Source organism: Haliaeetus albicilla, chromosome 8 (assembly GCF_947461875.1).
Source record: "Haliaeetus albicilla chromosome 8, bHalAlb1.1, whole genome shotgun sequence".
In the NCBI taxonomy this organism is placed as follows: Eukaryota; Metazoa; Chordata; class Aves; order Accipitriformes; family Accipitridae; genus Haliaeetus; species Haliaeetus albicilla.
The window spans coordinates 21,590,410-21,602,149 of record NC_091490.1 but is presented as its reverse complement, the minus strand read 5'-3'; the positions used below and the strand labels follow the sequence as shown (position 1 = coordinate 21,602,149).

The window sequence follows — 11,740 nt, the reverse complement described above, 5'->3', positions numbered from 1 at the left end:
CATGAAAGCCCTGGGACAGAGATTGCCAAGTGACCCAGATCTGCACCACAGCATGGGGTAACAACAGTCAACCCCAGCATGCCTTCGCTGGGAGCGTGGCACATGTATGACGTTGTACCACTGAGCAGTGCAGTGCCTGGCTGGAGCCACCAGTGCCATCAGCAGCCCAGTCCCTCCACCACCCCAGCCGAGGCAGGTCACCTGCTAGAAGGACACGCAGCTACAAGGTGGCAGCCTGCACAAAGGCCCAGGCACACGTGGGAAAGCTTCTTGGAGTCCATTTGCTTTGCTGCCATGTATTGCAGGGGCCCTGCTAGTCCCTGTGGTCCTTATTATGCCATTGGCAATGTCCATGCATGCCTCAGCTACAGTGGTGTCTTCCATCCCAGGCACTTAGAGCCCTGCTGTTGTCCTGTTTCAAGGTGTTTCAGGACAGCCTTGGAGACTGCATTTGCTGTTACATACCTTGTGCAGCTTCTAGATAAGACTGTTTTTGACAGCATGCTGCTAAGTGTATGTTGCCAGCGAAGGATGTATGTCAGCTGATGACTCCTGCATCCTAACTTCTTCCCCTGGAGAGAGCCCTTCCTCTCAGGTTTGCTCCCGACATCTGCCCTGTTCTTGTTCACAAATCCAAGGTGGGCCTCACCGTGTCTGGCAGCTCTACCCAACACTAGCAAGGTGGTTTAGAGGCATTAGGGGCTTAGCAATGCAGCTGGTCCTGCAGAATGATCTAGCAGACGTGTCCTCCCATGGCCTAAAGTTCCCAATTCACTTGCTTCCTTTTTTTGTAAAGTGTTTTTTGGATAGACAAGCTTGTCTGGACACTGTTCCTCATAACTTCTTATAACTATGCAAGGTTTTCAGGTTTCCCACTGATGACCACTTTTACGTGTCATGAGATATATAATATTGAAAAATAATCTCAGGGGGAATGAGACTTTGTTTCACCACAGAGATGACTGAACATCAGTGAGGAATTTTATCTTTATTTTCATGATGTTAGCACAATAAACTCACACAGTAGCATTGATCTGTACTTATTTAACAAAATACATTTATAGCAATTTACAAATTTTTTTCCATTTGAAAACATTGCATAACATTTTATTAAACACAATACTTTATATAGAGAATTCTCATTTAAAAACATATTTTATTTTTGAGTATTTTCTTTTCTCAGTAAAGCACAGCCTAACAAAGAAATTTGTGCCTGTTAGCAAGTAAGAAAATCAGAACGCTAAGAAGATGTCACCTGTCAATTTATTTGATTAATTTTAAATTAAGGTATCAGTGGAATGTAAACAAAGAGTAATTTTTACAAAAGGCTCCTTATCAAATATACATGCAGAGGTCTGAGTTCCAATGTATATATTATTACATTTCTGCTCTCTAATGTAATATAATTTGATAAGCCATTATTAAAAAGAGTAGCCTTTGGCACTTTGAGTAAAAAAGAATATATCAATATTTATGTAAAGAACACAATTTCAATGATTACACAAGAGCTTTAAAATCTTTTGTTAAGAAATAGGAAACCTTAGGAAAAATATCACACTGCACTTGAAATAGTGCAGCAAGTTTTAGAGTAATAAAAGCAACACATATGCCAATATATATCTGACTAAAACCAAGGAATAAAGAACAAACACTCCCACCAGGAATCCTGCTGTTTCCAATACAGCTAAATTGCCAGAGGGAACATTTTCTAATCTTTGCTTTATTGCCATTATTCTCCATTTCAATTTCCCATTATTTCCAGGTTCATCTACTTATGTTCTTTTCCCCTGCACTTACAAACTAACAAATGATTGCATTTTATTTCCCTGCATTGATAGGCCAACAGTGATTGTATCTTGCCTATTCCTTCAAAGCTAATCTTGCCTGCTTTATCACATACCTAGATTAAACTAAATCCAAAGGGTTTTGTTTGTGACAATCCACATGTTTGTAATTCCTAGGAATCTTGTACAAAATTTGATATTAAATACCAAGGACTAAAGATTCATCCTTTTAAAAAGAAAAAAACAAATCCTGACTTGTAAATACTAGAGTCTGAGAACATATTTCTAAAAAATTACTCTTTTTTTTTTTCCCCTGGCATCTATGATTATTTTTCCTAGCTAATGTGCCTTAAACTGTCTCTTCAACATACTGTGCCTTTAACATACACAATATGCTGCAACCCTACTGGTTAGCTTCTTACACGTAACCTGCAGAATACTTCCTCCCAATCACCAAATGTATGATGGGGTTGTCTTCTGTTACTAGCAGGAAAAGTGCCATCATTTCCTCTAAGGACCAACACCTTTCCACAGCACTGGGTGAAGGGCATGTGAGGGAAGCATTGCTTGACAAGGTTGGCTGACAGCACTCAGCTAAGCCTGGAGCACCTGTATAACTGGGAAGGTATAGAAAGCTTTCCATTGGCTCTGAATCCCTTCTTCTATACAGATTAGCAAACACCATTTGCATACTTCTGAAATTACTTAGGATTGGGGGTGGGTTTGGGATTTTGTTTTGGTTTTGAGGCTTTTTTGTGGGTTGTGGAGGTTTGGGCTTGGGGTTTTTTGTTTTGGTTTGTTTTGGTTTTTTTTGGTCTGTGTGTGTTGTGCTATTTATCTTCTTGGGATGGGATGATTCTTTCTTCTACCTCCTACTTGGCTGGGGTAGGGTGGGCTTTTCCTCATAGTTCTGTGGGGTAGGGTCTGTAGACGGGTTCTATGTAGTATGTATCTGGTTCTCTGATACCGTACATCAGAAGAGGACTTAGAGCAAAACACTCCTCTCAAGAAGCCAGAGAACAGACCTGATCTGCTACTACTTATTCTGTGAGGGACTGCTAAGCCATTTCCTCCCCCTCCTAGCAGGGGAGCTGGGAGGTGTCTGATTGTAGTTCTCTTTCAGGTGGAAATAATGTAGAAGAGAATGAGGAGCTGCACTGGGCAAACACTGCCTGTGGCTTCCTTCATGGTTTAAGTTATTTAAGTCAGAGCCAATTGTAATGAGGCATTTCTTCTAGCATGCCTGGGACATGCTATGCTTATTCCTTTCAGAGCTTATCCTTTCAACAATTTTTGGCAATGGAGATTTTTAGCAGGCAAGTTCTTTCATTATATCCAAAGCTCAATTTACTAAAATAATCCATGTTCTCTCAGGTGGAGAGACCCTCCATATTCTTAAGTGGCAGTGGTGGGGAAAAAAAAAAATGCTTAAGAAGGCTCTGGAGGGTGTCTCAAGGGAGGTGAACAGTAGTAGTGGCACAATGCAACACTCATTCAGTGATTCTGCAATACCGAGGCATTCCATTTTTAAAGCGAAGCATAAATCCCCTAAATGATGGTGATTGGGGTGAAACTTGTGATTGTTCTTGTGGCATACTAAGCAAGTGAGGTGAATGACTGCTTCTAAGTGTGAGCTATGATATTAATTACTGTCTCCTTGGAAGCCGGTCAGGAAAGTGGCCATTTATTTTTATTTACTCAGGGTTCATCTTTCACATTTGCACATCTTGCAGTTATTGGTGTCCTGCATTATATGATTAAAAACTAATAGAAAAATGGAAGGGTTGCTGAAGGACAGGATAAGAGGTTTAAAAATGTAAAATGTGAATTACTTGTAGTACTTTAAAAGACCCCTTAAAAAACATAATTTAAAACAATTCTACAAGTTAGCCCACTAAGAAGCAGCCTCTTCATTAGTAGCACCTGTTCTTAAACAAAAGTTGAGCAGTAGCAGCAAAACTATTCAAAATAGATAGTTATTCCACTCTAATAGAATGGCACCCACACATTTTTTGTTGCAGTAGACATCTTAAAGAACTACACAAAACCTTTGCAATCTTTGAATGTGACAGATCCACTATAACAAAGCTGTAAATATTTTCTACGCTAAATGAATGCAGCCAGCATCATCATAGTATTAGCAATATTACTTTTAAAGTAACTGCACATCAATATGTCATGTGTTTGTAGAATCTAATAAGTATGCAATTTTTCAAAACATGTAAAGTTATCAGCACCATCCTGTAGTAAAGATTTGGTGCAAATTCTGCAAAGGTGAATATATACCACTGATACAGCCTTTGCTGTGAAAAATTCAGTCGATTTTGGACACAAATATAAATAAAAAAGTTGACACATTCAGGAAATAAAGTGTCTGTGTTCAAGACTATTGTTTTGATTGACATCATCACCCCCTCAGATAAATGTTTTGAGTCTGAAGAAACAAGTTGCATGAAAATGTTTCACATTAGTTAGGTTCTGGCATTGTGCTTTTCCCCCCACCACACGCTTTCCACAGGCTCATGCACATTGCACATCAGCAGTGTTCAACAACATTTGGGCTGCTGGTCAATAATTTGGCACATCAAAGCTCAAAACAAAGAGAGCAGAACCTGTGTCAAGATGTGTTTACTTTGTGGTGGTACGGACCAGCTGATATGTCTCCTCTCAGTCCTTGTATGCTCGTGTGGGGGATGTGCCTTTATAGAAGATGTTTCTGGTGTTCTCTGGACTGCTCCCTCTCTCAGGGATTAAAATGATGTTGCCTTTTCTTCGAAGTGTTGAGTCCCGGCTAGAAGAAATGGACAGAGTCTCTGAGCCAATCTCACTTCCCTCCACTGGTGTGACTCTTATCGTAGTGATTCCATGATGGTGATGCTCACTGTTGTCTATGTTGCTCCTTTTCCTGTCACCTGAACCATAACTGTCTTTTAAGGAGTCACAGCTCTCAGAGTCCCTGTTAAGATCATTTAGCTCATATGTCTGACGAAGGGTGACTTTTTCAGGACCTTTCCATTTCCATGACCCACTTCCTTCACCTTCTGATGGCATCTGAATTACAGGTCTGTTATTTTCTGGATGGGCCTCAACTCTGACAATGCTACTTGGCTCATGGTCTGTCAAGGTTTTATATCTGATGGCTCCTGTACAGGTGACTGTGCTTCCCTCTGAACTCTTTGGACTGCCCTGAAGCACTCCTTGCTGCTTAGACATGGCTATTACTTGCATGATTCTTGGCTGGCTGTTGCTTCTACATGCAACACTCTTCTCGGCAGCTTTCAGCCATTTAGCTCTAGCTGAGCTACTTTTGGGCGATGTGTTCACATTCTCCTGAGTCTCTTCAGGAATATGTACTAGCTGGGATGAGCCAGGACGTGACTGAATAGAGACCCTTGGCCCTCCAGAAAGACCTGAGTTGTTACAACCTGGTACACTGCCAGGTTGAATTTTCAGGTATTGGCTAGTTGGGCCATGATGATCACCATTTACACCCACTCTGGAGGGTTCTGAGCTTGACCTCATTTCAATAGCCCTTGGTGGTGACTGGCCAGATTCAGTCTCTATTACTTGCAGTGACAACTTTCGACTTTCATTCTTGTTCTTCCACTGGGAAAGCAGCTGTTTGGAACGGGCAGAATCCATTGATGCATGTATTGTTGCATTTCGTCTTGCTGGATCTTCCAAGGATGGTGTGTTGACTCTTGGCAAAGTGTTGCTGAAAGTAACCATATTTTCCTTTCCCATTGGGCTTCGTGGTGTTATTATTTCTACATCAGCATTTGCTCTCTTGATATTGGTTAGAGACCCTGAATCTCTGTGGTTTCTATTCAGGATACTTTCTGTACGGTGAGAGACAATGCCATCACTGCTGCTACCATTTTTGCCTGGCAGGATTCTGTTAGCATCTTGGCTGAGGTCTGTCAAAGACCTTAGAGGTTCTCTGTGAAAATTTGGGTGAAACACATTCTCGTCACTTGGTAAGAAATTCCCCACAGCATACAGGCCCTGATATTTGAACAGAAGCATCAGCAATCAGTTATGGAAAAAAGAGACATTTTAAGGTATTTTAATTATATTCTTCTGCCTTTAAATAAATATTGAGTGATAGAATTAGTCCAGCTTAACTGACAAGGTATGCTCACTTTCCTTTCCTCACCAGTATATCCTTACTCCAAATTCTGTCCTCAGTCTAGTACATCTAGATATGTATGCAGTAGGCTCAGTAGGACAACTAGGGCACATAGTTCATGGCAATAGATAGTTGAGGAAAAGATTTAGCCTCCTTCAGTTTTCTTCATTTTATAAAGCAACAGATACAGCTGAAGAAAGAACGTTTTGTTATGTAAATAACAAAGTAAATGTTTGCAGTCTTCTAGGCAAAGCTATTGTACAGCTACACTACTGTCTGCTCTGTTTTACTGAATCTTGATACAGCTTGAGTTGTTCTCTGCTCTGTGATTCTGCCCTTTCTACTGCATAATAACCATGTAATACAATATCTACATGATAGAACAATTTATCAACTTTAAGTCCATTGCTTTCCAAGCTGTGCAGAACTGTAACAAGATTTAGTCATACAACATCTTCTTATTCACCACTCACTATAAAATGCTTTCATTTTAAAAAGACTCTACTGAGAGAGAATATTCCATGAAAGGGTCAAATGCCTGACTCAATCACTTAGGTTACTTGTTCTTTACACTCCTTTCAGAGTTATTTGTAGTTTCACATGATTTCCCCTCCCCTTCCTCTTATTGGTGTGTAGTTTTCAGGGCAGATTTACTGACTACGGATATCCAGGACAATGTACTCTCTGATGTATGTTGTCATGCAACAGTATATGGAGAAGACCTAACAAAGAGCATACTTGTTTGTGGATTTCAAACATGGGAAAAACGGCTCCATTTATGAGAGTCTACAACAGCTTAATCATTTGAAATAATATTCTCAACAGAGTGCCTTTCTGCTCACAGTGCAATCATAGAAACTGACTTTAGTAGCTCATGGGGTTTCTATTATCTACCCTGGTTGCTTTTTCTTCTGCCACTGTGAAAGCCATTTTCCCCCCAGTCACCTTTGTAAACTCTTTGCATGTACCTTAGATTATCTTATCACAGAAAAAAGGGGGATAGGATATGACCTTATTTTAGTATTATACTAAAATTCATCATTGACTTCTTGGGGGTCAAAAACATCCCACTGGCTGTTAAGACTCTTCTGTACACCTGCCCATACTGGAGCAAAAATGTTGTCAGTAGAAGTTACTGACTGCTCACAGGCACCTGGGTTGACACTGTGCTGAACAGCTAGGGCAGCAGCAGTCATGTTGGAGGCATACTGAGAGCAGCAAGCAAAAGCAAATGGTGGATGAGCTTCCCACTGACAGACACAAACAGGCCTATCCTACTACTCCCTTACAGGACCATTCTGAGGTGCTCCACCTGTTTCAACCAAGTACAGAGGAAAAGCACAGGAATAACCCGGCTTGGGCATCCTATTTCCCCCGCATAATTTCCCGAAGAGCTCCAAAAAATCATAAGGGTGTAATATTGCCTTTGATTTCTTGTAGGTTCAGCAATTTACTCAGCTGAGTTGCTGCATATTAATTCAACCATTTTTTTGAGATCATAAAGCTAACATTGGCAATATAAACTCAGGCTGGCAACAAATACCAATTAATCCAATATTTTTCTTGTGTTATACTTGTAAATGTGGAGTAGAAAAGATGAGTATCTTTAAGTATTTAATGAAGCACATAATGTCAGAGCTGTTTCTGTATACAATGCTAGATCATTATATACCACTTTATGCACTGTTACGGCACTTTAAATTGAAATACATATTTGCTTTTTCCTGTTTATTTTTAAAGTGATTATCCCTAACATCATCATCTTCAACACATTTTGACTATATTTTTAATTATGGCATATGACCATGATGAAAAGTTTTCATAAAAAATACCAGTACTCTTATTACAGCCCTTTCAGTTTTATTTGCTAAAACTTAACTACATGAGTATTATATTTACCAAATAGAGAGCAATTCCTCCTCCTATGAGAAAGCCACAGTAAACATCAACTGGATGATTCTTATACTGGGTGATACGAGTCAGACCACATATAATTCCACAGATGATAAAAGCAAAGACCAAGAGTGGTTTCAGAAGTTTTGAGGAGTCTGTTAACGTAGAATTGAAGTACATCTTGAAAAAAGAAAGAAATGAAGAAGCAGTTGAAGAAACTTAAATTTACCTAAGAGGATATTAATTTCTCATATTCAATGTTTCTTTCACACATAGATCACTATTACACAGTAATATTGCAAATGATAACTTTGATTTTATTTTACAGCCCCATCAAAATTTGCTCACTTACTGTAGGAAGATCTGAAATCACAAGGAATTGACATCAATAATTGACATCAATTAGGATAAGGATTTTATGCCTAAATACCGTTCACAGTCAGAACCTAAATGTTCTGTAAATGTGACTAAGGAGCCACCGCTTCTGAAATACAGAAGCCAGATGTCATGCCAGATGAAAGCAATAACCTGTTCTAACAAAAACTACTATCAGATGCTTTAGAGAGCCATTTCTCAACTGGGGGCCATGATGTCAGGGAGGTCACAAAAATTAAGTGGAGGTTGTTCATCAGTATTATTCCAGATTTCGGCTTTTCCCTGGGCAGAATAAATAGTGGCAAGCTCCCAGTACATGCACAATTCCATTATCTAATTTGATTAAGTGGTTGTTATTGTTGTTGTTTTCCTCTGATTTTTACAACATGTGTGATGGAATCACCTTTTTTTTTTCTTTCTTTTTTTATTATTTAAACTTCAATTTGAGTGGTCACTCATGCAAACAGTGTAGCCCATACTGAAGAAATGTCATTGGTCAGATGTAGAAAATCAGCTGTGATTGCTGCAGCATGTCCTTACAATTCCCTGCTAGTTACTGATGGTTTTTATTCACTTGCATTGCAGTAGCGCCTTGGAGGCCTCTGGGAGTGATTGTGCCAGTTCATCCATGCTGCACTTCTATGGAGGTCAAATGAAACTACATCACATAAATGTTTGTTCCTTAATGCCTGAAGTTTAAAAGCAGTGAGTCAAGTAAAAGGTGGCAATAAAGAAAAGGCATAACATATAAAGGTTAATTGGAATGGTAAGTTAAAATATCACCCTGTAAGACAGATAAGCACTGCATTTTATATGTGAATAATATGAGGCATCAAATATACTTTAACATTACACTTTTTGTTGCTTCTTAACAAAGGATGTGAAGCAGTTGAATCTTTTCTGTATTCTTAATAGAGCTGGTTTTATTTCAGCTGTTAGTAGTTTTATTTTGCTTTCAAACTGGGAGGATAAAAACTTTTATCTATCCAGGATATCCAGGCAAGACATCACTTTACAATATACAGCAAATGACTTTCTGACTTTTGTCTTGTATAAATGAAAATAAACAGAGTTGGTTACTCACCGAAATGTACACTGCTGCAAAGGCTGCCAAGGTGGCATGTTGAGAAGGGAATGACTTTCTGCCAAGGAAGGACACTCAAATTATGCTTCTCAGTTCAAATACAGTGTGCTAGTGTTCACTTGAAAAAAACACTGGGTGGTACAATCATTTTCAGCTTACACTTCCTAAGCAATATATGATCTATCAGAAACATTTAATTTCTAAATTTCTTTTCTATAATCTGGAGAAAGGACCAATGTTAATGAAATTCTCTGTTTTGAAGTAAATATTTAGCATGAAATTCTTTTTGTGTACTAAGAGAACAGTAGGAATGAGCTAAAGACAATGCTTGATTGAGAGAAATATCTATGAATTTATTTCAATAAATAAATTTCCATAATAACTTTTCAGTAAGTACCTAATTATACAACTCATTTAATGCATGAACCTTGATCTTTTGATTATTCTCACTGACTTCCCTTGGACTCTTTTCAAAGTAAGGACTCATACACTTTGATAGTCAGGCCCTAACTCCAGCAACCGAATTAATCATGTTCGTGCCCCTGCTTTGTTGCTCTAATAATGGGGGGATGACAGGGTGACATTCTTCTCAGAGAGGCAAACTACATCTTTATTTGCTATGTCTTCAGGTTTATTTTTTAAATTTCAGCACTTTATTACACGATAGGAGTGAATGGAGCCAAAGAACATGGAGAGGGCATTTTAAGAGTTACTGGGCCCCTTCCAGAAGCCCAGAATAAGAGGGTAAATGAAAATACATCCAAACTGTGTGAGGCAGTAGGGAATATCAGGTCTATACTTGAAATTGCTGAGGGCCTTCTGCTCCTATTCAAAACCTGGGGACTTGAGTGATGTGTACTGGGTCTTGAGTCAGAAACTACGTATATGAAAATTAAAAGTGACAGCTTAGCTTCTACTTCTCTGACCAAGAAAAGGAGGTGTTGTGTAAGCTGCAGCTACACAGAACTATCACGAGACCCTCTAACATTTTAATGTTATTCTTCTTATAGACCCATTTCAGTCCTCTAAAACAACAAAAAAAAAGTGATGGGAACATGAAGGAGACATTTTTATACAATAGAGGGGAAAACTTAGCTGGGGCTGGATTCAGTAACACCTCTTTTATGGCTTGTAGAAGCCCTAAAAAACTTTGATGACCTCTGAGCTCTAGGAGTGAGTAAGATGCAGTGAAGATGTATAACCGTTTATATCCGAACATTTATCTCCTTAAAATGGCATGGACATGTAATGTGCTGGCTGTCTTGGTGAAGAAGGGTATGTCTATCTTCCAGCCACTTTCACCTGAGAAAGCTCAGCTTAGGATAAAAACTTGAACAATCATTCAGCTTCACAGGTGGGTCTTGCTGTCCTAACTGGGCTCCAAGTATAGCCATTTTCCTAGCAGCACCTGAGTTAGCTAGTTTAAAATAGCAAAGACTGAAACATAGTCCTTTACCTTTAGACAAAGACGTTTTTCTGCAAAGCAGCAGAGTCTAAATTATTTCTAAATTTCTTTCCTATGCAGTTTGCCTTGTCTGCTCTAAATAATTCATTGGCAATTAAATGTGTCATGTAGTTCAGTGTGAATGCCACACTGCTGACCTGAATTTGAGCCCATGGCTCCAGCAGGTTCATGACTGGCCATGATGAAATCAGCATGATTCCTTTTTCATTTGTAAAGACAGACCTAAATTATTATTATTATTATTCTTTTTTTTCCTCCTTCCCCCCTGCCCCCCCAAACAAACCTTTCACAAAGAGTATCTGTGAGGAACAAGTTCGGGGTTGAGGACAGGAGGATGAAGACATGAAAAAAAAGTAAATGTTTATATTGGCTAAAGTCCTTTACCCTGTGCAGCTTTTAGTGGAAGCATAAATCTACTTACCGTCTCTGTGGAGCTAATGTGTAGATTTGATTCTATGAACTTTAGTACAACTCAGAACTTAACCTTAATTTGATGGCATTTTTGTAGTATATAAGGTGTGCCACTATGCTACAGTCAATTTTCTCTTTATTCTTTTTCCTGTTCATATGCTTTCAGGGCAAGCACAGCATGTTACAGACTACATGCACTCTGTATACTCTCTAATGGTGACACTGCTTTTGTTCCTCTATTTTTTATCTTTTAATCTAAAATTAAAATAATTCAAGCTAAAAATATGTAGCCTTTTTGTATGGCTCTGTATTGAAAAGGTGAACAAAGGTCTCAAAGAAAACATGTCCCGAACTCAGATGACTGTGTATCATTCTAAATGCTCATGCATGAGGATGTGTAGAGGGGGAATAACGATGAGAAAGAGTCATGCTGAGAGAGAGAGTCATACTGAGTCAGAACATCAGAAATTACAGAGGATAGAGAGCTCACTGGAGATCTGAATAGAAATTACTGAAAAGGCTCTTTGAGGATAAATAGACGAAAAGATGGACAAAGGAAACCACTGGATATTTGGGGATGTTGCACAAAATTATTTCAT

The 11,740-nt window shown here is 38.9% G+C and overlaps 1 protein-coding gene across 3 annotated transcripts in view; it reads right to left on the bottom strand.

The window, feature by feature from the left end:
- Positions 1-969: 969 nt before the first annotated feature.
- Positions 970-11,740, bottom strand: part of PLPPR4 (phospholipid phosphatase related 4) — a 35,612-nt gene continuing 24,841 nt past the window's right edge. For 2 of the 3 annotated variants that reach the window (XM_069789325.1, XM_069789327.1), the window contains exons 5-7: positions 9,266-9,323; positions 7,813-7,986; positions 970-5,789 (exon numbers count right to left, since the gene is read on the bottom strand). In XM_069789325.1, the coding sequence (XP_069645426.1) occupies positions 4,452-5,789; positions 7,813-7,986; positions 9,266-9,323 (1,570 nt within the window). In that variant the 3' untranslated portion in view covers positions 970-4,451. The remainder of the gene's footprint in view (positions 5,790-7,812; positions 7,987-9,265; positions 9,324-11,740) is intronic. The other variant, XM_069789326.1, reaches the window with a different exon arrangement.